Source organism: Peromyscus maniculatus, chromosome 11, assembly GCF_049852395.1.
Source record: "Peromyscus maniculatus bairdii isolate BWxNUB_F1_BW_parent chromosome 11, HU_Pman_BW_mat_3.1, whole genome shotgun sequence".
Classification (NCBI taxonomy): domain Eukaryota; kingdom Metazoa; phylum Chordata; class Mammalia; order Rodentia; family Cricetidae; genus Peromyscus; species Peromyscus maniculatus.
In genome coordinates this window covers 37,091,422-37,118,635 of record NC_134862.1, presented here as the reverse complement: position 1 = coordinate 37,118,635, position 27,214 = coordinate 37,091,422, and the positions used below count along the sequence as shown (strand labels likewise).

At 47.8% G+C, this 27,214-nt stretch overlaps 1 protein-coding gene across 9 annotated transcripts in view; it reads right to left on the bottom strand.

The window, feature by feature from the left end:
• The window catches only part of Mgat5 (alpha-1,6-mannosylglycoprotein 6-beta-N-acetylglucosaminyltransferase), a 292,499-nt gene that overhangs the window by 133,679 nt on the left and 131,606 nt on the right, over positions 1-27,214 (bottom strand). For all 9 annotated transcript variants that reach the window (XM_042258034.2, XM_006994301.4, XM_015987778.3 and 6 more), the window contains 2 exons: positions 1,956-2,032; positions 806-895 (listed from right to left, as the gene is read on the bottom strand). In XM_042258034.2, the coding sequence (XP_042113968.1) occupies positions 806-895; positions 1,956-2,032 (167 nt within the window). The remainder of the gene's footprint in view (positions 1-805; positions 896-1,955; positions 2,033-27,214) is intronic.

The following is a 27,214-nucleotide window of genomic DNA, read 5'->3' as shown; positions in this document are numbered from 1 at the left end:
CTAACCTAGCATGCACAAGGCACTGGGTTCGACCCCCAGCACCGCGTAAACAGGGTGTGCTGACATAAATCTGCGTACTGAGAAGGTAGAGGGAGAGGATCAGAAGTTCAGGGTGACAGCCTGGGCCATAGGAGACACTGCCTCAAAATACCAAAACCAACCAACAAAAGAAAAGCAAGAAGAGGAGGAGGAGACTGTCTCTACTCTTAAAGACTTGGGAAAGAGTCTCGTGATGGGCCTTCCTCCTAGAGTGTTCCTCCCAAAGCGGAGTGCTCTGTGGGCCACGCACCCAGCCGGTGGGTCTGCTTTCTCAGTCAGGGCCCACGGTCCGATGGGTCTGAAGATACCGAATGATTTGTGCTCAAAGGCCGGGCTGGCAAGATAGGGTGAGGTAAAGGACCTGAAGTCCCCATCCTTGGGACCCAAACGGGGAAGGAGAGAACCCCATAAGTTGTCCTTTGTCCTCTACTCGTGTGCCATGGCACACACATGTGAGCTCAGACTAACTAAACAAATGTTTTTTTAAAAAAAAAAAGGACAAAGGAGAACAAAATAAACAAAGAAATGAGGAAGATTGAAATTCTTACATTCTGTGCATTTTACTGAAATAGGAAAGTTGAAGCAAACAAAACCACCAGCTAATCCAGGCTGTTCTCCCTTTAAGGGAAAAAAGAGATTCAAGAGGGTGTGGGGAGGATGGTGAAGGCAATCACCGGGCCTTCTTGTCTTTTTCAGCTCTTCCCACCTCCAGGCTCAGGTCCAAAGGAGCCTCGGGACAGATGTGCGCGTCCTCGGAAAGACTCACCTCACTGAGGTAAATAAAGAAGGAACAGGGGGTCCCGTCCACTCCATAGTCTGCGTAGCAGGGGTCCGAGCGCCACATGTCTTTCATCCACTGAAAGGAGAGGAGAGGACATGGCTGAGGGGGCTGTGGAGGAGAGGGTGAGGGGGCAGGGTGGCTGTGTGGCTCGAGCGGCGGCCCACAGGGAGAGCAAAGCCAAAAGCCCCCGAGCTGAGGACCGGGGGACCAGCTGCTTGCCCAAGCCGAGGAGCTCTGTGTGAACAGGGAGCCGTGGAGGCGAAGGGCAGGAGGGTGTGAGCAAGACCCCAGGGGCCTTCCATGACACCCTCGGGAGGTGCCACGGCCACGGCAAAGGGCCTGCGGTGCAGAACGCAGGCCAAGTACCACAGAAGTGTCCGTGAGCACACACAGCTGTCCCCAGAGGACACCAGGGAATGTTCCTAGAATGTTCTCACCATCCTCCGTGAGTACTCGAATGACAACCTTTATCTGAACACCACTGCTCCAGGAGGAGCAGGTCAAACAAATATGATTTTTCTTTTTCCAAAATAATGTAAGACAAAACAACAACAAAAGGCCAGGAGTCCAGGTGTGCACTGGTAACAGTAACCCTGGGAACAGCCAGGCTAGCCTACTGTGTGAGCTCCCAGCCACTAAGAGACCCTGACTCAAGGGAAAGGTGGACAAGAAATGATGCAATGTTGTCCTCTGGCCTCCTTACAAACATGTACATACATGTTCACCTATACAGATCACAGGCCAGGCTGCTGCTCCCTATGGAGCACTTCCTAGCATCCTGGCATTCTGGAGAGCTTGGGTTTAATCTCAGAATGGCCAGGGCTGTCAGGGTACTCATTTGCAGATGCAAATATCACATTTACACCACAGTGGGGACTGTGGGGAGCAGGGAGAGGGAAGGATTCTAAGGATCACCTGGAAGTGAGGGGCTGGAAAGACAGTGGATGCCTGAAGTGGCCCAGGTTCTCGGTCTGACTAGGGAGAGCCTCGGCTCACCCAGCAGAGAAGAGCCATGCCCTCGCAGTACGGAAACACCCGGGAAGGATTTGCTTCGAGGCTCACTGGTCCACTTGTAGCTTTGGAAAGGGGAAAAGATGGAGGGCGATGGCATGAACAGGCAAAGCGGCTGCCTTACCTTGATTTTCCCCTCGCAGTGGGGGTAGCCATCCATAGGAGGCAATACACATTTCTCTTGAACTCCATTAATGATATCTGTAAAGAACCAGAAACAAAGGAAACCATGAGCTCCACAACACAGATGCCCACCATCACAGTCTGCATAGGCTGGAAGGGCAACTGAAATTGAGAGGTCTGGTTCATTGGAGGCAAGGTTCTGATCCACGGATCAGCCCCTCCAGCTCCAGACAGGACTGCCGCCACAGCAGGATGCTGTTGCTGGGAGACAGGGGCATGCCGTCAACAAGGAGGTTCCCTGGGATCTTAAGTCTTAAAAAAGAAAGGTATGTCAGCATCCATGAGATTCATTCTCTTCCTCTCGCCTCAGCTCCCGTGTCTGCCTGTTTTCACATATATGGGGACACACATGTGCATGCAGGTGAGGCCAGCAGACAATCTCAGGTGGCATACCTCAGGAACATTCTGCAGTTTTTGTTTTACTGTTTTGAGATGTGGTCTCTTACTGATCTGGAACTCACCACATAGGCTAGACTAGCTGGCCAGCAAGTCCCAGGGTTCTTCCTGCCTTCACTACCTCCCTCGTGCTGGGATTAGAAGCAAGTGCCAACGTATGTGGCTTTCTAACATAGTGGGAATTAAACAAATCATTGTAAGTACTTCGTGACTCTCTCTCCAGACTCTGCAAAGGTTCCTTGTAAGAGTCCAATGACTTTGACTTTTCATTTAGAACTGAATGGCATCCTATAGGTCAACGGTACCTGGTTACCTTCCCATCACTGTTTTAAAAGGGAAGAACAGACAAAAATGGGCTTATAAAACTCTCCCAAACTTAGGCGCTACGGCCATCTGTCCTCCCATGGGCAACGGAGCCAAACCTCCTTGTCTAGCTCTGTTGCCAACACAGCAAGGATAAGCATCTTCAGGGGGGAAGGCGACACTCTGCCCTCGGCACCTCACACATACCTCCTCTCAAGAGATAAAGGGTCTCCAGCAACTGTTTTGTGTGTACAACAAGGTAGTGTTTCTCCTTGTAGACCCGATGGAAACACACCAGCCACCTTATCAGATGGCCCCTGTAGAGTGCGCCCACATGAGCTCCATCACTACCCCAGTGCTTGGCATCAGCCAGAAGCCAGGAATCTCTACCTTTGGCCTGGAGAGGCAGCTCTTACCAACACCTTCATCGCCAGCTTGGCGATAAGAACAGAACCAGTAGTAGTGAATCGGGGGGGAATCGGCCACAGGGAAAAAACCATCTCCCATGAGCAGTGACGTCATGCAGCTCATTCTCGGCCTGGCAAGTCTTTGTCTGGGCCTTCTTCACACCATGAGAAAAGTGAATTTCTACGCCTAGGTTCTAGACAGGCGTTTCAGTTACTTTTCCACTGCTGTGATAAAAACACTATGCTCAAAGGCAGCTTGGAGACAAAGGGGTTTATTTGGCTCACAGCCCATCGACTGAGGGAAGCCATGGCAGGAACTCAAGCAGGGCAGGAATCTGGAGGAAGAAGCTGGAACAGAACCATGAGCCAGCGCCACTTACTGGCTTACCCCTCATGATTTGCTCCGCCTTCCTTCTTATACAACCCAGGACCACCTTCCCAGGGGCGGCACTGCCCACATCTATCTATCACTGGTTAAGACATACCCCATAGGCTTTCCAACAAGCCAGTCTTAGGGAGGCTTTTCTCAATTCCCTCTTCCCAGATACGCTGAGGTTTGTGTGAAGTCGAAAGCGCCAATCAGTACACCACCTATTCCAGGCAGAAGACCTTAGGCCACAGGAAGCTCCCAACTCCCCAGAGGACTGGAGAAGCGAAGGCCCCACAGGAACTACTTCCAGCCTCACAGAGGACACACGGGTTGAGTGTCCCCCTGTCTGAAATGCTCGGGACCCTCTGCTTCAGACTTCACATGTGCACAGACTTGGCGTTAGGCTGACCATTCCTGACAGAATATCCGAAATACCAAATGCCCCAAAATTAGAGATTTTATTTAGAAATAATTTTATTTTTATAGTTTATTTAAGCTCTTGTTCATGCATATCCCCCCCCATTTTTCCTGCCTACTCCTCCTGTTTCCCTCTTTGTTATGGACAGTTCTATCTCTTTCATATCTCATACGTCTACACATACATATACGAGCTTCTGTATCTGTACGAGATGTAGAACCACAAACGGAGAAAACATGGTATATTTGTGAGACCAGTTCAGTTCTCCTAATAGGATTCTCTCCAGTTGCATTCTTTTTTTTGGGGGGGGGTGGTGGCAAATAACATGCCATCAACCTTTATGGCACTTTGAAAAGCATGTTTTGTATTTCATTGTTTTTTATAGATTTTAGCTTAAAGAGCTAGAAACATCGTCAACATTGCATTTTTTTTTTTCTTCAGGAGACTTCTCAAAAACGTATCTGCTGACCCTCTACTTTCCCTGATCCATAAAACTGGAGGCCGGAGAGATGAAAAAGATGATGCCCAGTTCCGTGAGGACACAAAACCCATATCCATTAAGCCACTTCTCTGTGTCAGGGGCCACGGATCTCCACTCTACGGCTTTCCTCTTTCGGGTATGTGCATGTGTTTGAGTGTGACTCTGTGTGTCGGTGGGAACATGTACATGCCAAGCATGGTGTGTGGAGGTCGGAGGGCAGCTTCAGATGTCAGTACCTCACCTTCACCCCGTCTGAGACAGAATCTCTTATTTGCGGCAGCAGCGTATTGCCAGACTAGCTGATCCCTGAGCTTCAGGGGCTCCTCCTGTCTCTACCCCGAGTCTTGCTGTAGGAACACAGCCATTACAGACATGCACGACTGTGCCCAGCTTAACATGGGCTTTGGGGAGTGAACTCAGGGCCTCGTGATTGTGTGGTAAGTGTTTTGCTCACTGAGCCATCTCTCCAGCCCAGATTTTCCTTTTAGGTCAAGATTATTTCCACTCAGCTGTGTCTAGGTATTCACAGGCACACCACTGTAATCACTTCATTCCTGTTCTGTATGGGAATGTGAGCAGTGAGTGTGGAGGAATAAATTGACAAAGTATTATTCTGCTTGGAAAGGCACCTTCGCCACTCTCCTGGACTTGTTAAGTAAGAACCTGATGCTACAGCACTGCCTGTGTGGAAATACCACGGAAACAAACAGAAAATTACACGAAAACACATTGCTAAACAGGGGGCTGGAGAGACGGCTAGCACGTAAAGCAACTGGTACCCAAGAGTGAGGACCAGAGTTCAAATCCCCAGCACCATGGAAATGCCAGGCAGGTGTGATGGCCTGTCTCAAATGCCAGTGTTGTGAAGGCAGAGATGGGGGATGCCCAGAGCATGCTGGCCAGCCAGAGTAGCCAAACTGGTGTGTTCAACTGGCTCCAAGTGAGAGGCTCTGCCTCAAACGGCAAGATGGAGAGCCAGCAACAGAGACACGTGGCACCAGCCTGCAGCAGGAATCTTAAAAGTTCTTATTAATAAAATCAAACCTGAGCCAGGTATTGGGGTGAACTGGAAGATCAGAGAGACAGAACAAGCCACAGCTACCTCACCTCACTGGATCCTCAGCTGGTCTTGTTTCCTCAGACTGGAGTCCTCATCCAGAATGGGTTTCAGCTGAACTGATGCTCAAAAGCCTGAATGCTTAACCAGGCCAAATGCTTAACCAGCCAAATGCTTCTAGTTCCTGGTCCTCAGGCCTTATATATCTTTCTGCTTTCTACCACCACTCCCTGGGATTAAAGGCTCGCTTTCTGGGATTAAAGGCTTGAGTCACCATGCTTGGCTGTATCCTTGAACACATGGATTTCTGCCTAGCTCTGCCTCCCAAGTGCTGGGATTAAAGGCGTGTGCTACCACTGCCTATCCTCATGTTTAATATTGTGGCTGTTCTGTCTCTGACTCCAGATAACTTTATTAGGGTGCACAATATTTCGGGGAACATAATACCACCACACCAGCCTCTTGCTTTCACAAGCATGCACACATGTGCATCCACACACACATGTAGGCTGACCTACATGTGAACACACATACACACGGCACACACCAGGGCACATACTTACATAAACAAACAAAATTTCCAAAAATAATTTAGCTAAACCACCACACGCTATTTATACTTCCTTTCCTGACACACTCTGTTCTTAGTGACTTGCAGGATTACCGGCCTAATTATGCTTTGAAGTATTAGTAAGCAGTGAACTCAGGTAAGGGACGCTGCTGAAGAGGGACATGGGACATGGAAGACAGCCTGATGTGTGTTCCAGAATTAGAGTGCTTCACTAGAATAAGCCCAGCCCTAACCGGTGAAGGCAGTCAGCCATCCCTCTAGGTCTACAAAGGTGGAGAGGGAAGAAATCCTCGGACATGAGGGAAGAACTATGCTTGGGCAGCTGAGCAGGGACCGCTAGCCAAAGGGTCATGAACTCCAGGCTCAGAACCCAATGTATCAACCACCACTGCAGGCAACGGGAAAGCTATATGTCCTTGCACAGGTTGGAGAAGCAGCCACCGTTCACTGAGTAGTAAACAAAATCCGGCCATTTCACTTGGGATGTTAAAGATAAAAACACTGTCAAGGATAAGAACACGCTGCGCTCTAAAAGAAAACTGCCACGTAAGATCTTTGAACAGCATTTTATATCTAACATAAATTGTCCAGGAGTCGAAATTCATCTCATACTGGTAGCTCAGCTGGTCGAGTGATTGCCTGGCATGCACGAAGCCCCGAGTCCCATCCCTGGCACCACATAAAGCAGGCGTGGTTACACACGGGTAGGCCCAGTATGAGGGAGAGGAAGGCAAAAGGATCAGAAATTCAGAGTTATCCTTGGCTACACAGTGAGTTCATTCCAGCTTAACAGTTACAAGCCATGGAGCCCAGCCTGGTGAGGAAGGAATGATGTCAGGGGTGAGGCTGGCTGGTCGGTCACACTGTGTTGAGAAAACAGGAAGTGGCACGGGGTGGGAGTGGGGGTGTCAACCCTCAAGGCCCTCCCCTAACAACCCTAAAGACATATTTCTGCCAGCAAGTCTCCACGTCTAAAGGTGTAGCAACCTTCCCAAACAGCGCCACCAGCTGGCAAATCACATGATTAACTACAGAAATGCAGATTACGAGAGACAATTCCCATTCAAACCACTACAGTGGCCTATGCACCAAACCCTTGGGAGGGAGCAGCTTTCCTCACCCAAGAATTGTGGCAAACCTTCCTAAGGACTTAGTCACCCTTCCTGTGCCAGGTGCTGAGACCTGCAAATCACACAAGACCTCATTCAACCTCAGCGCGACCATGACGGTCGCCCCTGCGATGCTCACCGTGAAACACAGCACACAAGTCTCACCCTGTCGTCATTTACGCTCTTGCTGTACTCTTTTCACCCTACCGAATGCATCTTCTCTGCGCCCTTCTGGCCACCCCTGGTTAGTTACATGTCCCAGTGCCTGTGGGTGGAAGGTAAGGGACACTGAGATTACAGTACTTTAGAACTGTGCAACCAGAGAAGCTTGGCTATTTGTAAATGAATATAATAGGGTCACAGCACAAAGTTGTGTGTATAAATTCTCACAGCTCTGGGGCTCGGAGAGAAAGCGGAATCTGTAATATGATGTGGATAATCAGGGTCCTTCCGCATAAATCTGCATCGCTCATCTCTATATAGATGGCACTTTCTGTAAGCATATACCTAGTTCCTTATACCATTTTTTCCTGCAACAAAATGTTCTTCAGTATTTTAAGCAACAACGGAAAGAACATGAAATATCCCACACGGGTATCCAGTTACAATAAATGGGCGAGGCCGTCACTCTTATAAATTGGGAGAACGCTAGCTTTATACTTCAAAAACATTTTTTTAAAAAAAGTTACACTATATATTCCCAGAAAAAAAAAGCTTCTCTGCATAATATTTAAAAACTAAGACATAAACTGACATATTTTGAGACATTCTCAGCTGTCAATTCCGATGAGAATATGAAACTGTGAAGCAGGTAGAAAATATTAAGAATCCAAGGTGATCCTGGCAAACACTGGATGGCATTCTCAGGTTGCGCCGCAGGTGATTTCTCAGACTACATTCCTTTTGCAATAAACAGGAGAGGGCAGGAGCCTTTCAGAAGCCTGCTTTCTCACAGGCAGTTTCCTGAAGGAAGTGAAGTCGCACGTAGCTGTCCTTGTGGAACTGTGACAGTCCCTGAAATGTGCCCTCATACAGCTTTTTATTCAGCCCCACAAATAACATTTGTTCAATTTTTCTTCTAGAGCAGGCTTGAATAAAGACAGTTCATGCACTGGCTCTTCTTATCAGACTGTCAAAGATGTCCAGGGCTTGGCTTGTGCTAGGTAAAAAGGTAGGAAGATTTACTCTATGCATGTGTGTATTTGTATTTCTTATAACTGAGGAAGGAAATAATATAGAATTAGCAACTATAGGAGAAGGTTGGCCATGTCCTTAAGCTATATTAAGTATAAATTTCCTCATCACAAGCCTTCATTGAAAAATGTGAATCAACTAAGGAAAGCAGTCAAGGCTGGGTCCACCTTTAATCTTATTTATAAAGTATTCAGAAGGCAGAGGCAGAGGCTAGTGAATCTGGGTGAATTCTAAGTCAGCCTGGTCTACTTAGGCGAGTTCCAGGGCAGCAGGGGCTACATAATGAGAAGAAAAAAAAAAAAAAAAAGATAAGAACAGCAAAGGCCAGCAAGCAACATGGCTCAGCAGGTAAAGGCACGTAATGCCAGCCCTAATGATCTAAGTAGGAGCCATGAGGTAGAAGGAGAAAACTGACCCAAGCAAATTGTCCTCTGACTTCCACGCTTGTGCCATGGCACATGAACTTTTCTCCCCAAAATAATTACATGCTAAAAAACAACAACAACATAATCAGTTTAAGAATGCCAGAGAACTGACAAAAAATTTAAAGCAGCTACGATAGAATTAAAGATAAAAGAAAAAAATCGGCCACTAAAAGAATTCTCAGCAGAGAAATGAATACTTGCAAGAAACACACACACAAGAATTTAAGAGATGTAATAGACTGTTTGAAAAGGGAAATTTACAGACTAAAAGTAATAATAAACTAGAGCTAGGTGAAGAAAAGATCAGTGAATTAGAAGACATTAGAAATGGACAATGGAGGTTGAAGGAAATAATATAAGTAGAGGAGTAGAGCCCCAGTGATGTGTAGGAGAAGACAGACAAATGAATGCCAAGAGAGACAATGGTCTGATGGTTAGCTTTAATTGTCAACTTGATACAAGAAAGAAGCACATGAAAAGGGAGTCTCAACGACCCATTGTCTGTTTCAGGTTGGCCTGTGGGCATTTTGGGGAGGAATTTTTTCTTGTTTGGGTTAATTGTGGTTGGAAGATCTGGCCAGCCTGAATGTAAGCAGCAGTTTCAAGGGATGGACCCGCGACTGTATAGAGAAAGTGAACTGAACAGTAAGCAAGCATGCTACAATCCTCTCTGCTCTTGGCTGTGGACAGACTTGTGCTCCAAGTTCCTGCCACCTAGATGTCCTTGCAATGATGGACCAGACCTAGAACTGTAAGCCAAATAAACCCTTTCTCCACTAGGCTGCATTTTGCCAGAGTATTTTTACCATAGCATAGAAAGGAAACTAGAACAAATGTTAAAGAAAAATGTTTGAAGAAATAATAGCCAACAACTTTCCAAATTTATTTTTCTTAAAAAATCGTTAACTTCAGGTCTAATAATTCAGTGACTCACACAGAAGGCAGAGACAATTATGTCTATCATACCCAAACCGCTAAAGGCCAAAGACGAAGAAAAAACATTAAAGGCAACCAAAGAAAAACAAGAGGCATTACATAAAAGTCAATAAAGATGGCAACAGCGCCTGATTTCTCGTCAGAAAAGCGGGAACCAAACAAAACAAAGCAGATTTGTTGTGTCAGTATTGAGAAGAAACTTACTGTTAGCTCCGAATGCTCTACCTACGTCCTTGAAAAATGCAAGCCAAAGATAAATAAATAAACAATGGCATTCTCAGAAAAATAAATGAGAAATTGCACCACTTGCAGACTTGTACAGCAAGAAATAAAAAGAAATCCTTGGGGCTGAAGAAGAAATGCAATTAGATGCCCGCGCGTCTACAAGGAGATGGGAAAAAAGTCAGAAATGCTAGCATAGAGCTGGGGGAATGCACAGGGCTGGGGGAATGCACAGGGCTGGGGAATGCACAGGGCTGGGGGAATGCATGGGGCTGGGGGAATGCACAGGGCTGGGGAATGCACAGGGCTGGGGGAATGCACAGCGCTGGGGAATGCACAGGGCTGGGGGAATGCATAGGGCTGGGGGAATGCATAGGGCTGGGGGAATGCATAGGGCTGGGGGAATGCATAGGGCTGGGGGAATGCACAGGGCTGGGGAATGCACAGGGCTGGGGGGATGCACAGCGCTGGGGAATGCACAGGGCTGGGGGAATGCATAGGGCTGGGGGAATGCACAGGGCTGGGGGATGCACAGGGCTGGGGGAATGCATAGGGCTGGGGGAATGCACAGGGCTGGGGGATGCACAGGGCTGGGGAATGCACAGGGCTGGGGAATGCACAGGGCTGGGGGAATGCATAGGGCTGGGGAATGCACAGGGCTGGGGGAATGCACAGGGCTGGTGGAATGCACAGCGCAGGGGGAATGCATGGGGCTGGGGGAATGCATCAGGCTGGGGGAATGCACAGCGCTGGTGGAATGCATAGAGCTGGGGGAATGCACAGGGCTGGGGGAATGCATTGGGCTGGGGGAATGCATAGGGCAGACTGCTGGCCGTCAAGGGCAAGGACCTGTGGATTTTTTTTGTTGTTGTTTTGTTTTGTTTTCCTTGTACACAAAAAAGCTGAGTGTAGTACTATATGCTTGTGACCCCAGCATGGGCGAGGAAGAAACAGGGGGATCCCTGGGTTTTCTAGCCTGTCAGTCTAGTCAAAGAGGAGAGATCCAGGCCAAGGAGAGACCCTGCTACTAAACAAACAAACAAAACAAGCCCAGAAATGGTAGAGGAAGACACCTGACATTGGCTTCTGCCTTCCACAGACACACAAGTGCCTGTGTGCCCACTCACATACAGGAGAAAATGTTAATATATGTGCAAGTAGAAAATAAAGGTTTTGTTTTTGTTGGTGTGTGTGTGTGTGTGTGTGTTGCTGCTGCTTCTTCTTCTTCTTCTTCTTCTTCTTCTTCTTCTTCTTCTTCTTCTTCTTCTTCTTCTTCTTCTTCTTCTTCTTCTTCTTCTTTTTCTATTTGAGACAATGTTTCTCTTGTAACTCTGGCTGTCCTGGGTCTCACTATATAGACCAGGCTGGTTTTGAACTCACAAACACTCACCTGCCTGTCTCTGCCTTTCAAATGCTAGGATTAAAGGCAAGTCCCACCCGCTACCATGCCCAGCTTCTTTTTTGCTTCTTTTATCAGGGTTCTACTTAATACAAAAATCATAGTAGGGTACAGTGAGGTTTAAGAGATTTCTAGACATATGTAAGAACAATCCTAGCAAGGATGGATGATCAACATGAATTACACATGAGCTTGTAATAGCTTTTATCTTCATGGGATACCTCCCAAGGACCCCAGGGCTTTCATGAAACCAGTGTCTACATCTTCTGTGCCTTCTCTACATGCACATAATAATGTGTCATTTATAAATTAGGTACGGCAAGATTAACAATAACTAATGATAAAGTTCAATTAGGACAATATACTCTAGCCAAATTTATTAGCGTATATAGAAGACATTATAGAGGATTTATTCTTTTTAAAAAAAGATTTAGCCAGGTGTGGTGATGCATGCCTTTAATCCCAGCACAGGGGAGGCCGAGCAAAGAGGCTCTCTCTACGTTTGAGGCCAGTCAGGCTACATAGTGAGACCCTGTCTCAAAAAACACCACCAAAAAGATGATATTTTTGTTTTGAATTATGTGTGTATCTGTGTGGGTGTTTGAGCCTGTGAGCGCAGTGCCCATGGAGGCCAGAAAAGCTACCAGGTCCTTCTGACTGGAGTCACAGGTGTCTATGAGCAGCCTGACAGAGGTCCTGGGAACAAAGTGGGTTCTCTGGGAAAGTCTGAAGTGCTCTTCATCCCTGAGTCATCTCTCCAGCCCTCTGAGGATCTGTTCTTAATGTAGGTCTTAAAAACCTTAGCACACATGTTCTTTCTTTGTTTAAGTCAAGAGCTTACAGCGTTTTTTACTAAAGGAAGTCCTTCACAGCATCTCTTAGCCATACCGGAATTGCAGGGTTTTACCTCTCAAGAGTTGGGCATTATTAAGTAGAATAAAGGCTACTTGAACACAACGTTGAGCTGAGATGATTGCTAAATGACTAGCTGCCAGGTAGCATACATGGCCGCGAAACACGGTGGCTCCCTTCTAGGAAGAATAGCATCAAAGCTCATCGCACCACGCAGAACTCAAAAATCACTCATTATTCCTGCAATTTTTCCATTTACTCACACAACTTAAAAGCTGCTGATTATTTACGGAATTTTCCATTAACATTTCTAGATCACAGCTAACCGAACCCAATCCAAAGCAAAACCATGGATCGGGACAGATACTGTCTGTATTAATTCTAGTTTCATTTCTGTCACTGGGATAACATGCCCTGACCAACAGCAACACCACAGGGGGCTTATTTGGCCTCCCATTCCAGGTTACACACAGTTCATCATTTTGGGGAAGCCGAGGCAAGAGCTCAGGCATCTGCTGACATCACATGCTTGGTCAAGAACAGAGAGAAATCAATCCCCCCCCCTCCCCCGCCCTGCTCACTGCTTCCTTAGCCCCTGTCTTACACAGTGCAGGACACACCCCACATACACTTAGGGAAGGGTGACACCTATTAACAATCAAGATACACCCTGCCCCCAGATATGCCCATGGGCCAACCTGATCTAGACTCACCCATCATTGAGAGTCTCTTCTCAAGTGTTTCTAGGTTATGTCAAGTTGACAATGCAAACTATCATCCAAGTATGAAGAAAGCATACTGTGGTAGCCACAACAGGGGGCTGGTAAACAACCCTCACTGCAGTCTAAATCTGCCAACTGCCTACTTTTATACCGAAAGCTCTGTTTCTAGCTGGACCCACCATTCAGCCATATTTCTACTGCTGATTTGCACTATAATGGCAGAGTTGAACAGCTACAAGAAGGTCAGTCCTTTAGAGGCCATGGATCCGGCTACTGAATTTTTTTCTCTTAGTGTCGGAGTGACAGCTAGTAATGACTCAAGTCGAGGCGCAGCCTCCTGCCAAGCTCCCACACTTTGGCAGACCATTCACACCTCAAAACCAACGAAAAACCAAACCCAGACCCCAAACAGTGTGTGCCTGTGTGAGGAGGCCAGAGGAGACAGCAGGTGTCTTCACCAACTGCCCTCCATTAACTTTCTCCTTTATTTTTGGCAGTTCCACAGACACGCATCGTGATCACATTCGACTCCTCTTACTCTCTTTGTGTCTCCTCCTTCCTTTCCCCCTGAACTGCTTCCCCCAACTAGTGCCCCGTGGCTACTGCCAATCAAGAAATGGCAGAACCTCTGGAGCCATCACCGTCTCCACAGGAAGGGCGGTTTCATGGGCACCTCCTCTACCCACGATGGAGAGCTGGAGGGCCCGGGCTAGTGCAGTGTCCACAGCCGCCATGTGTTCGTGGTTTCCACTGCCACGCCATATCTGGGTGGCCACATTTCAAGGCAGCCCTCTCCCTCATCCTCCAGCTCTTAAATCTTTTGTCTTCTTCTACAATGTTCCCTAGGCTTTGGTGTGTGCATTCTATCTTTTGAGAAAGGATCTCTCACTGAACCTAGGCCCTGCAGCAGGCCAGCGAGCCCTGGCTCTACTCAGCTTCTTCACATGAGCTCTGGGGGTTAAACTCGGGTCCGCGAGCTTGCATAACGAGCGTTTCACCGACTCAACCATCTCTTCAGCTGCCAGCACACTCATCCTCTCCTCCAGCTCCAATCTGTCTTGCCTTCCTGGCTGCCAGCCCTGTGGGTGTCAAGCCTGTCGTCAGACACAGACAACAGCCCCTGCAGACACCCTTAGAGCGGCTTCCACACCTGTGGGAAGCCAAACCCCTCTAAGAAACCCCTTGCGGTACACACTCCCCAAGCAGCTCTGAGTTCATCCCGACAAACACAGAGAGAGGAAAGTTGAAAAGCCGAAGTTCGTTCTTAGAGAAGATGAACAGCATCTGTAATGCCTGCTCGTGAGAATAATCGAGAAAAGGAGGACAAATAAATGAGCAGTGGAAGGATGGAAGGGTGCCCCCACAAGCCCCAGAGCTGCAGAAGAAGAACAAGAGGCAGAAGAACTACTTAAGTATTTGGAAAACATGACAGGCTCCTGAGTATAAATTATGTCAGGATAATTCCTAAGACCCCCAAACTGCAGACATGCTCGACCCTTGGGAGAACTGATAAACCCATTGTGATATGCTCAGACAACTGAACATTACTTTCTGATGAAAACCCCAAAGAATGAACAATTACGATATGCACTATGGTGGATATATCTGAAGAACCTTACGCCGGGCTTCGTGAAGCCCTTCCCTCACATATCCATGCTCTACAATCTTGTTTTTCCGAAGCCAAGAGCAGGCGTAGTTAGTGTGCAGTGATAGACATCCGAGAGACAGCTGCTTCCGGGGGAGAGAGACAAACAGAAGGAGGCATGGGAGTCCACTGGGGTGATGGATGTGTTTTTCACCGGGCCTGCAGTGCTGCTGAAATGCATGGATACACTCATCAAAGCTCATCAGACTGTGCTCTTAATATCTGCACCTTGCATTATACATCATTCCGCTCACACACGAGGTTTAACTAAGTGGCTTTAAAAACGGATGTTTCTGTTTGACTGAAAAATTCAGATGAGAGAATGCTGCTTTCTTTTCTAAGCGCCATTTATTAACCCCTTCATAGCCAGCTTTCAATGCGCTGCCACAGGCTTGTGGAGCCCAGAGTTCAAGCTGGAGCCCGCTTATAAAGTGGCTCTCTGTCAGGGCAGCACTGAGGTGTCTCGGGCGGGAGTGGACTGGTCCGCTGTGTGTTTGCAGTGCTGGGCCCAGGCACAGAGGGGCTTCAATAAGCATCTTTGCTCCCAAAGGAAACAGCGGGGGAGCAGAGTCACAGGTACCAGGAAATAACTCACCCTCAAACACTTAAAGGTAGCAAGGCTGTGATTTCCCCCAGTCCTGTCTGTAGACTCTGACAGACATCAGCCAGCCACTTGACAACGTGCAATCCCGTTTCTCAGCTGACTTGCAGGACCTGGCTTTCTGCCTCACACATGGATCTCCCAAAATAGCCCTGAACGGATAAGACCGTCTAAATGAGGGAACGGTGAGAAGTCACCAGGAATTTAAAAATTTCCAGAGGGACGGTTCATACTGACGTCAACCTGACAGGATCTGGAATCACCTAGGATCACCTTGGGCATGTCTGTGAGGAAGTTTCTAGGCCGAGTTGGCCGAGACCGGAAGACCTATCCCAACTGTGGGTGGCATCATTCCATGGGCCGAGGTCTTGGACTAAACAAAGTGGGTAAAGAGAGCTGAGCACTGGCATCCATCTTTCTCTTCCTGCATCCATCTTTCTCTTCCTGACCGTGGCTGCCACATGACCAGCTGCCTTCCCCACCATGAAGGGCAGGACCTTCAAACTCTGTACCCAAACAGGCCATTCCTCCCTCACGTTATTCCTCTCAGAGAATACGCCACGTCAATGAGGAAAGCAAGCCACACATCCAGCTAGTAAGCCAAGTGGGCAGAGTACAGCTGCTTTTTGCAAAAGTTAAACCCAATAACCAAAAAGTACGGAGAACTCATTCCTTCCTCACGTCGGATCTGCTCACTAGAACACAGAAGTGAGCTGAGCCTAAACCTTTGCGAAAGATGTGGGGACGAAAGAGGAGTCACCAGTGGCCTCCGCATCGTGTGACACAACTTCCCAGCATGAGCCGAGAGATGTGTGGTCAAGGCAAGGTCATGGGAAAGGCAAGGAGGAAGGTGTAAAGAAGGAAGCTTTTTGTGTGTTTTAAGGAAGAGTAATGGTTAGTACTGTTGACTTGACAGGCTCCAGAATCACTGAGGGAAGAAATCTCTGCACATGCCTGAGAGGGCATACTCACATTCGGTTAACTGAGCTAGGAAGAAGCATCATCCCATGGGTTGGGGTCCTGGACTAAATGAAAAAGAGATAGTGAGATGGACATGGTGGTGGTGGTGGCGGTGGTGGTGGTGGTGGTGGTGGTGGTGGTGCACGCCTTTTTTCAGCACCTGGGAGACAGAGGCAGGCAGATCTCGGAGTTCGAGGCCAGCCTGGTCTACAGAGCAAGTTCTAAGACAGCCAGGGCTACACAGAGAGACCCTGTCTCAAAAAGCAAAAACAAAATTTATTTATTTATTTTTTGATGTTTCGAGACAGGGTCTCTCTGTGTAGCCCTGGCTGTCCTAGAACTCACAGAGATCCGCCTGCCTCTGCCTTCTGAGTGCTGGGATTAGAGGCGTGTGCACCACCACTGCCCAGCTGAAATGGGGCATTTTTGGAGAGGGATGGAGTCTGTAATATAAAACTTGAAGAAATTTTTAAGAACCAAAAAAGATGAGGGGCAAACACTAATATTTATGTAAATATCACCCAGACCTCACATAAGAGGGGGAGATTCTTCCATATGCAGCAGTATTTGATTCTACTTCACTTTTTATTTTCTGCTGGTTTCTTCTCGTTTTGCTTCTGTGTTTGCATATGGGTACGGGGTCAAGCCTGAGCGGTCAGCCTGAACCCTCTCCGACCTGTATATGTTGATTAATGGACAGTTTATTTCAACCCCCTGGTATTGTCTCACTTCCCAGCTCTCCATACTCACCCTGGGCCATCCTCTAGTTCACTGCTCATCCTACACCAGAGAGCATCCTCAGTCCAGGTGGTGGCCAGGTTCCCCACTGTCACCAGCTGTGATGCTGGTGCTGGGACTTTTCTGTGCTCTGCTCCAAATCAGGTCAACTCCATTTATCAATGAAACTGCCAGGGTTCCCAGCATGCTTTGCCCAGCTCCCAAGGCCAGGTTTGGGAAATGGTAGCAACTCCAGGCCAAAAGGCTCTTATTCAAATTTATGAGTTTGTCTTGAGCCATTACTTCTCAATTTGGCAGGTGTCTTTAGTCAAATGCCAAAGCTCTAAAATGGTTGCAGTTGAGAATTCTGTCCAGTTTAATTATTTTTTTCTTCTGATATCTTAAAATTTTTATTTTGTTTCCTAAAAGAATATATATTTATTTGTGTGTATGTGTGTGTGGTGTGGTGTGGTGTGGTAGTGTGTGTGTGTGTGTGTGTGTGTGTGTGTGTGTGTGTGTGTGTGTGTGTGTATGCATTGCATGGAGCATGTGGCGAGGTCAGTGGACAAGTTGGGAGAGTTGGTTCTCTCCTTTCATCAGGGGGGTTGCAGGGGTTAAATTCAGGTCACCAGGCTTGGCAGCAAATGCCTTTACCTGCTGGGTCATCTTGCTGGCCCCTTAATTTTTATTTTTGGCTGAGGATTTTCCAGGCTATTCCTTCCACTACACTGAAAGTCCTGCCTCCAAACACTAAGACTATAGAAAGAGCTATACTTACTAGGAAGCTTACAATCATAATTATCATTTAACTTTCCTTATCTGGGTTCTACAGATATTACTTTGGAAATCCTATTTTTTTTCTCATTCTAATCAAATATCAAGCTTATAATAGAAAGGAAAGGAAAACAAAGAAAAATAATGGGAGACAGAGAGGGTAAAATTAAATACACAGATTAACATCTACAGAATAAGGTCTGTCACAGAACTCAATTGCCACTGTCTCATGTACGCCATCAAACAGAGAAAGTGATTTAAAAAAATGAGCTTCATAGAATGAAATGGAGGAACCCAGGAGAGATGAAGAGAAAGAGGGAGAAACAAATCTTAAGTTTTAGTCATAGTCTACAAGGAGGGAGAAAAAAAAAAAAGATGAGTCTTTAACCTTCCACCAATAAAAATGGGAGCCAAAGACATGAAGAACAGGAAACACACAAGGACTAACCTAGTGAGCCAGGCAGCTACTCCCTCAATACCAAGCCAAGTAATTGATATTTAGTGTTTATTCAGTGCCCACAAATTCCAGAATTTGTTTCCTGGATGTTCTGTGTCTCAGCTTGTTACATAGATCGACTCATGGTGACTTCCTAAATTCTGTGCCTCTTTTTTAAGTATCAGGAGGCTATCCTCAGTTCTCTGAAACACAGCCACATGAAAAACAGCAACTGAAATGGCTCCCAAGCTCCGTGCAATGATTTTGATCTGGTCCCCCCTCCCCATCTACCCTACCTCTTGGGCTGGGCGGCCAGCATCACAATATTCCTCTTACAGGAGTCAAAATTCAGGTCAGAACCAACATGTTATGTGCGGGACTGTCAAACGCTAGCAGATAAAACTCTCCGTTATCCGAAGACTCTCACCTCTCCTTCCCACCTCCCACAGAAAAGCTGGAGTTGTTTTTGGTTCCCGTTACAACTCATCAAAGACTTTGGAGCTTGGAAACTATGTTGTGAAACTATGTAAGCCATCCATCCCACCCTGGAGCAGAAAGAACATGAAGACAGGGGAGCATTTGTTGGGCCAAGATTAAGCAGCTGAACCAAAACAGGGAGAGACTGGAACTTGGCATAGCCCAAGCTTCCTGAAACAACTCTTGTTGGTATCTGGGGCTGCCCAAACAGAACCGTCCATGGTTTCAACGGAAACTCTCACCAGCTCTTTTTCTAGTGAGCTCTCGCCAAGAACGGCGGCGACAAGCCAGGAGCCAGCCAGGACTGTTGCTCTCGCAATCCTCTGGGAAAGTCTAGATAATAAATCAAGATGAAATGGATCTTTAGTAGAGTGGTACTAAAACTACCTATTAACATTACAACGGAGACAGGCAGGAGTCAAGAAGAGAGGTGATGACAGGACCATATTGTCAACACCATCAAGACAGTTTTCCAATTAGAACTTATTTCCTATCTCCACCGCTTAGAAATTACAACATCAGGACTCCAAAACATCTCGCTTCCCCTGCCCGAGTTGAGAAAGGCATGTAGCTGGTTAGGCCACCGCATTCCCAACTCCGCTGCCAACGACAGCAGATACTTCCAGCATAATCCAGCGATAGTCAACTCATGGGAACTTGAACCACAGCTGCTAGATATTTCTGGCTATTTCCCTGTTCGTTTCCAATATCCGTGAACTAATAAACAGCCTCCAAATGTCAGTGAACATCTGGGGCATCCAAAATTATATTCCGTGAACCTGCCTCTTATAAAACTACAGCCCTCAGCCGAAATTCCCACACGAGGCCTTGACCAGCAGTGGCACACTGCTCAGGTTAGGGTCACCTGAGGTCATGGTGGTGGTTAGTCCGCATTTGTTGGTCTGGCTGGATTGCGAATCACCACTGGGACACATCTCTGGTTGTATCTATGAGGGTGTTTCCAGAGAGGTTCACTGACAGGGAAGAGCCACCCTCAGGGTAGGCAGCACCATCCTATGGATGGGAATGTTGAACAGAATAAAAAGGAGAAAGTGAGCTGAACATCAGGCATTTTTCTCTCTCGGCTTCCTGACTGTGGATGTCATGTGACCAGCTGCTTCCTTCTTCTGATACCTTGTCTCTCCTGCCATGATGGACTATATCCTCCAACTGTGAGCAAAACAAGCCCTCCCATCCTTTTCCTGGAACTCACTTGGTAGCCAGGCTGGCCTCGAACTCACAGAGATCCACCTGCCTCTACCTCCCGAGTGCTGGGATTAAAGGCTTGCGCCACCACTGCTCGGCTAAGCCCTCCCATCCTTAAATTGCTGCTTGTCAAGTATTTTGGTCATAGAAAGGAGAAAAGTAACTAATTCAGTTCTCTCTCTCTCTCTCTCTCTCTCTCTCTCTCTCTCTCTCTCTCTGTGTGTGTGTGTGTGTGTGTGTGTGTGTGTGTGTAAGCTTGTCTCAGAAACATGCATATCATATACTGAATATTTATACTTAGTTTCTTAGGCAAATAAAATCCTTAAGTTAAGATTTTAAACTAAGGCTTTTAAATGGGAGAAAGAATTAAATGAAAACTCTGGGGCCAGGGAGATGGTTCAGCTGATAAAGTGCTTGCCACGAAAGCATGAGGGTCTGAGTTTAATCCCTAGAGCCAACACGAAAATCCCAGGTGTGAAGACACATGCTTGCAATCCTAGTTCAGGGAGGCAGAGCCAGAGGAGGCCCAAAGCTCACCTGCCTGCCAGATGAGCCTAATAGGTGAGCTCCTAGCTAATAAAAGACCCTGTCTCAAAGGAGGTAGATGGCATTCCTAAAAATGATGCTTGAGATTGTCCTCCGGTCTGTAAACATGCATGCATACTTGCATGCGCACGCACACATACATACATACACACACACACACACACACACACACACACACACACACACACACACACACACCCTGAAAATGAATACAGTTAACTTTCGTCCTGGATGAGGGGCTGCAAAGGACAGGGAGTGTACTTAGCTGTCAGCCAGTCCAGAAAGCAGAGCAGATGGGCACGCCATGGGAGGGAGATGCTGACCACTAATGCTTGCAGGCTTGTGTTGTTTTTCTTCCCCTCCTTACACCAGAATCACAGCACAAGTCACGGCCCAGCGCCGGAAACCAAGTGCCCACTGGTAACGCATCCATTTGCAACTTAATGAATCCTCGGGGCATTTCAATTTTCCACTCGGTGAATGATAACGCTTATGATATACATGTTTTATGAAAACAAACGAGAGAGGTAAGAATACACAGTGGTACCTCCATGGCTCACAATGAAAGGAGGACAGGTTCCCTTTCATGGGTGAATGCTGTGGGATGGTCTTTGTGTACGCTGTGAATATGTGTTGCTACCACCGGTTAATAAAGAAGCTGCTCTGGCCTATGGCCAAGACAGGTTATAGCCAGGTGGGAAATAAAACAAAGATCGAGATGACAGAGGCAGAAGGAAGGCGGAGTGAGGACAGATGCTGAGCGCTGTCGGGGTGGGGGGAGCAAGATGTAATGGAACATAGGTAATGCCACAAAGCCACGCGGCAAAACACAGATTAATAGAAATGGGTTAAATTAAGTTGTAAAAGCTAGTTAATGATAAGCCTGATCCATAGGCCAAACAGTTTGTAATTAATTAATAAAGTCTCTGAGTGATTATTTTATAAGCTGCTGCGGGCCAGGCAGAACATAGACAAGGTTCCGGTTACAGGTGAAGAAGGTCTGTCTATTAAGGACCTGTACTCACTTGGAGGCATGCCTGCCTGGTTGCTGTTTTTACATTGGCAATGATAGATAATGCCCTGAGCCAGGCACACATCTGGGGAGGCCCTGTTCCTCCTTCATCTGAAAGCTGTTTAAACTTCCACATGAAGAACGGCTACGTAGGCACCCGCCTATTCCTATCAGCTCTGGAGTCTGACTTGGGCACAGGAAGTTTTAAAGGTTGCAAGAGCAGAAAGTCCTGTAACTGGCTTTGACAATGACTTCGTGGAGGTCAGGGAAAGTCTACAGCTCAACCGTTGGCTCTGGGAGCTTCATAGGAAGCACAGCCCGCCTGGAGATGGCACTCCACCTGTCTGCTGTGTCCCAAGCCAGTATGTGTGGACTTCTTAGATCTTTATTCACAGGGAGAAAAAAAAAAAAGACAGAGATGTCTACGGCCCTGAACTGTGGGAGCAGAGGTGAGAGGGATAACCCTGATCAAACTGGAAAGCCTCAGAGAGACATACACAATGCTATCAAAAAAAAAAAAAAAAAAAAAAAAAGCCAAACAACAAAAAACAAAGCAAGATAACCAACCACCCCAAACACACACACACACACACACACACACACAGAGGGGGGGGCTAGGAGGAAGACTCAGTTGGTAAAATGCTTACCTGAGTTGAGTCTGATCTCCCAGAATTCATGTAAAGAAAAAAAGTAGGGTGTAATAGAGCATGCTTGTAATCCCAGTGCCAGGGGGAGGATCCCTGGGGCTCAATGAGCAGTAAATCTAGCCAAATTAGACACTCCGGGGACAGGTCCTGTCTCAAAAAATGAGGTGCAAAGCAACTGAGGAAGAAACTTGATGTTGACCTCTGGCCTCCACATATATGCACTCGCGTGTGCATACACACTCACACCCCACCCCACCCCCACCAACCAGAACCCGGTTTTATGTCCAAGTAGGAAAGTTGACAATAAAATTTAGATCTCTTGCTGCCCAGCCCAGCCTGTTGAACGGAAGAACATGTTACATTTGAGGGTTGGACTACCTGAAGCAAACGGCCTTCCTCTCTGAGCTGTGTAGGTCTCCTCCGGTAAAGGAGAGCACTCACAGTGACTAAATGAGAGAGACACGGTTCTGCGAGCTGGGGAGGTAGCCAAGTGGGGGAAACACGTGCTGTGCAAGCAGAAGGACCAGGTTCGGACCCCTAGGACCCCTGTAAGAAGCCGGGTGTGGCAGCACATGCCTGCAATACCAGCACCAGGGAGGCAGAGACAGGGCATCCCCAGGGCTCACTGGCCAGGCAGTCTAGCTGAATCAGCAGCTCCAAGTTCAGTGACAGACTGTCTCAAAAACTAAGGCAGAGCTGGCCCGGACTTTCAGTGGCCCTTGGAGAACTGACCTCCCATTTGCCAGCCACCACAATGGGAGAGCTGGTCCCATCCCTTAGCCACGTGTGCAGGAGAGCTGGCCCTGACCCTTCCCTGAGGTAGGGAGGTGCTGGTGGAGGCCCCGACTGACCATCTTGGCTACCACCCAGGCCTACATGAAGGGTTTTGAGTTAGCCCGCCCCAACATCGACCCCATCTATGATCTGCTGGAGTACATGAAGGACCAGTCCTGTGGCACCAGAGCTGCAGGATCTCCATGACTCGGGGCCACAGCAGGGTATCTGAGAGAAGTTTCGTTGAAGGTCCAGTACTGATGATGTACCAGAGGCCAGAGGTCTTAACTAGACCCGACATCTTATCTTAACGAACATTTGCAAGTAAAGCTGTTTGGGAAAAAGGGTAGATACTGCATGACACATCGCAGCTCCCGAGGCCAGAACGGCAGACGCCTATGTGATAGAGCGGTGGGAAACCCAGAGAACCTAAGTGTTTTTCTGTTTGCTTGCTTTCTCTTGTCGCGGGTGGGGGGTGGGAGGGTAGGCCATAAGGGTGGCGCGCAGATGTGGAAGGACTGGGAAGTGAGTGGCACTGGGGTACATGATATGAAATTCCCAAGGAATCAATAAAAAAAATATTATGGAAAAAAAACTAAGGTGGAGAAGGAAAGGGAAGACACCATATATTAATCTCTGGCTTCCACAGGTATGTCACCTGTGCATGTATGCCAGACACGTGCACACACACACGCACACGTGTACACACACACACACAATTTTGAGCTGAACAAAAGGAAATGACTCTAGGGCCACACTCTTGTTTCTCAACCCCAGTTCTCTCCAGAGTCCATCAGTAAGCAAGGGAAGACCGACAGGAAGAGACCACGGATCAGCACACCCTTACCCACTGAACCATCTCACCAGCCCAAACTTGCTTTACTTCAAAACCAGACGTACTACTTACTACTGGACACTGTGTGTGGCGTGGATTGGCTGCTGATCTACTGCCAGTGTTCCTGCCTAAGCTATGAGCATGCTCAGGTCAGGCCCTTACCTGTTCCCTTCCATGTATCTGGAGGTATCCCCAGCAGGGGCTCAGTACTTGCGAGTTCACACACTCAATCTAGTCCTCCAATGTCTGCGGCTCAGCTAAGGAGTCTGCCTGGCCCTGCCTTTGTGTCCCAACTGTAAGGCTGAAGAAACTGGTCTCATTCTGCTGCTAGGTCTTCTAGTATCTGTGTCTCTGACAGCACACACCAAATGGAGAAGCAGCTAGCACATCACATAGCTCCCCTACACCATCCTGCTGGTGTTTATTTACTGAGGGAGATACACCATTTCCTGCAAACCCAGGCATGAAGGCCACGTGTCAACGGAGAACTGAGAGACGAGGCAGAGATTTCAGATAAGCAATTTATATAACCAAAGGTTGGCAGGAGCCAGACTGTATGAAATGACTACAGCCAGGAAGCAGTGTCTAGAGTCTGCGTGTGGAGAAGACCCAGGAAGGAAGTGTGTGCAGGGTGGAGGGGTGGGCAGGCACCAGCCCCAATGTACGGAAGGTAAGTGCAACTCCTCATTGCCTGTCACCTCCTTCAGCTCGCCACAAAACCCCGGGGTTTTGTTCTGACTAATCTGTCTCACCAGAGAAAGAAAATAGAGGCAGCTCTGGCCGGAAATGGTAGGAAGAACCAGTGCCGAGAACACACAGCAAAGTGTCCATTGCCAAGGCAGAGCTGGTGGGAACGGCCCCACCTCCCCGTTTTCAGTCATGCGCATACAAGATTGGAGAGATGGCTCAGGCAGTAGAGTTCTGTGTCCACAAACATGAGGACCCGAATTCAGATAGCCAGCACACAGTCAGCCAGGCATGAGGGGACATGTCTCTAATCCCACTGCTGGGGAGACAGAAACAGGTGGATCCCTGGGAACTGCTGGCTGTCCGGTCCAGCTGAATCAGTGAGCATCAGGCACAGTGAGAAACCCTGCTTCAAAAACGAGGTAAAGAACCATCGAAGACGACACTCCACATACACATACCCCAGAGAGAGAGAGAGAGAGAGAGTGAGAGAGGGAGGGAGGGAGGGAGGGAGGGAGGGAGGGAGGGAGGGAGGGAGGGAGAGAGAAAACATGTCTCTGGCTTCTCACCATATAGCCACCAGGATACGATTACAGGGAGTGGGGAGGGTCACCTTAATGACCTCACATAATCTCCCAAACACCCCACCTATAAACATCACCACAAAGTGTCGAACCTCCTAATGCCTCTCTTTAGGAATTAAGAGGCAGCAAAAACCATATTCAAAGCACAGCGGCACAGGTCAAAGTGTGTCCACCAGGGACGTTTGTGAGAAACCCTGCCTCGGGTGTTTTACGGACATAATTGAGTAAACACCCTGCGTGTGCCACCAATCAAGACTCTAAGCAGGAAAGCAAGTGTTGAACAGAAACCACTGTGCAAATGGTTTAGCCACAGCCATTCTTACCAGATGACAAGAGCCCTTCAAAAGCCCAGATTCTCAAATGCTGGCCCACTTTGCAAGCAGGCCGTGTTAAGGGCGGGCAAGTTTGGGCCTAGCTGTATTGATTTATTCTTGCATGCTTTTCTTCTTCCCCTCCTTTCCCTTTCCTCTCTTCTCCCCTCCCTTCCCCTCCCCTCCTCTCTTCTCCCTTTTCCTTCTTTCCAAGGCAGGATCTCATGTAGCCTAGGTGGCCCCCAACTCAGTATACAGCCAAGTCCTACCTCCACGCCCAAGTGCTGGGCTTGCAGATTTGCGCTACCATTTCTAGTTTATGGGGCGCTGCACATGGAACCCGGAGCTTTGTGCATGACCAGAAAGCAATCTACCAACTCCACATCTCCAAACCACGCTAGTGTTACCTCTTTTCAGCACAGGCCTACACATCAGACCAAAGTTCCTCATACGTGCGGACACAGAACACACAGCATGGTGCTGCCAAGATGGGTCTCCATCCCAGGTAGCATGCAGTACTGATAGGAAGTGATAGTGAGCAGCCAGTGACTTGTGTGACTGGACATTGTGTTGCCACAGATTTAGGAAAAGGAGATCGGCACACAGGAAAACCATAGAGGTCTCAAGAGCACAGACAATGTACCACAGAGAAGGTAGGCAGGTGCACAGCATGGGTGCTACCCCATCAATCAAGGCCAGGTAAGGAGAACAGAGGGACAGCCTGACTACTGTGCTTAGTCCCAGGATTAAGAACAGCCCTGGAAGGATGAGTGTACACGTGACAATCACTCAAGAGACAAGGCTCTGGCCTGTGTATGAGGGACTTTCTAAATCAGGTCATAGAAGTAGGAGGATCCACTCTGAATATGGGCAGCAGCACCATCGGCGGGCTGGGGTCCGACTGCATGAAAAAGAATCACTGAGTTGAGCACCAACATCCGCCTCTCTGCTTCCTGGCTGTGGATGCAGTAATGAAGAGCTGCCTCCTACCCCTGCTCCCACCATGATGGGCTGCATCCTCCAACTGTGAGCCAAACTGAACCCCTTCTCCTGTAAGTGGCTATAGTTACGTGCTTTGTCACAGCAAGGACACAAGAAACTACCACAGGGGAGGAGGACAGAGGCCCTTGAACTAGCAGCTGAGACAAAAGACACCGGAAGAGACTGTCGGCTAAAACATGTAGTCCCTCAGGCTCCCCATGCTCGCCTGCCCTCTACGGGATCATTTGGCTTTGCTGTGCTTTAATACAGTGGTTCTCAACCTGTGGGTCTTGATCCCCCTGGGGGTCGAATGACTCTTTCTCAGGGGTTCCATAAGACCACTGGAAAACACAGATGTTTACATTATGATTCACAACAGCAGAAAAATTAAGGTTATGAGATAGTAATAAGAAAATAATTTTATGGTTGGGGTCACCACAACATGAGGAACTGAATTCAAGGGTCACAGAAGTAGGAAGGTTGAGGACCTGACCTAGGTCCTTGGTGTCCTGTTTCCTCTGAGGGAGCCAACAGCTGTCAACCCTCACTAATCACACCCTTAAATATGAAACTGCACACACAGATTAGTAGAAATTTGGGGAAATACCATGCCCCAAAGAAATCAAGACCAGCGCAGAAAACAGAAAGAGAGGAAAATAAAAAGATCTGACCTCAGAGGAAAGAGAAGATAAAAGGCCTGGGCTGGGAACACAGCTCAACAGAGTGTTTACCTAGCATGTGGGAGGTTCTGGGTTCAATCTCCAGTACCATATATAATCAGGCATGGTGGGGCTATGCCTGTAAGCTAAGCATGGAGGGCAGGGGAGGCCTTGGCCGCATCATATGATGCTGCTTTTAAATAAATAGGGAAACGATTCAATATGGTCTCTCATACATGGTGACTAAGTGGTATCTTTCCTGAGTAAGCACTGACCACTGTTGGCTGCATGGGGGTATATGGGGCTAAGGACACTGGATATGGTGGGGTACAGAGTATCCAGAGCTCAGCATACACGTTTCATTAGTGTAAGGAAAAGCAGCATCACACATGAAGAAAATAAGTCAGGAGTAGGCAGGGTTGGCTAAGTGCAATGAAAGAGATGAGATTCTGTTATTAACCTTGTATATTTGACTTTGGAAATTAT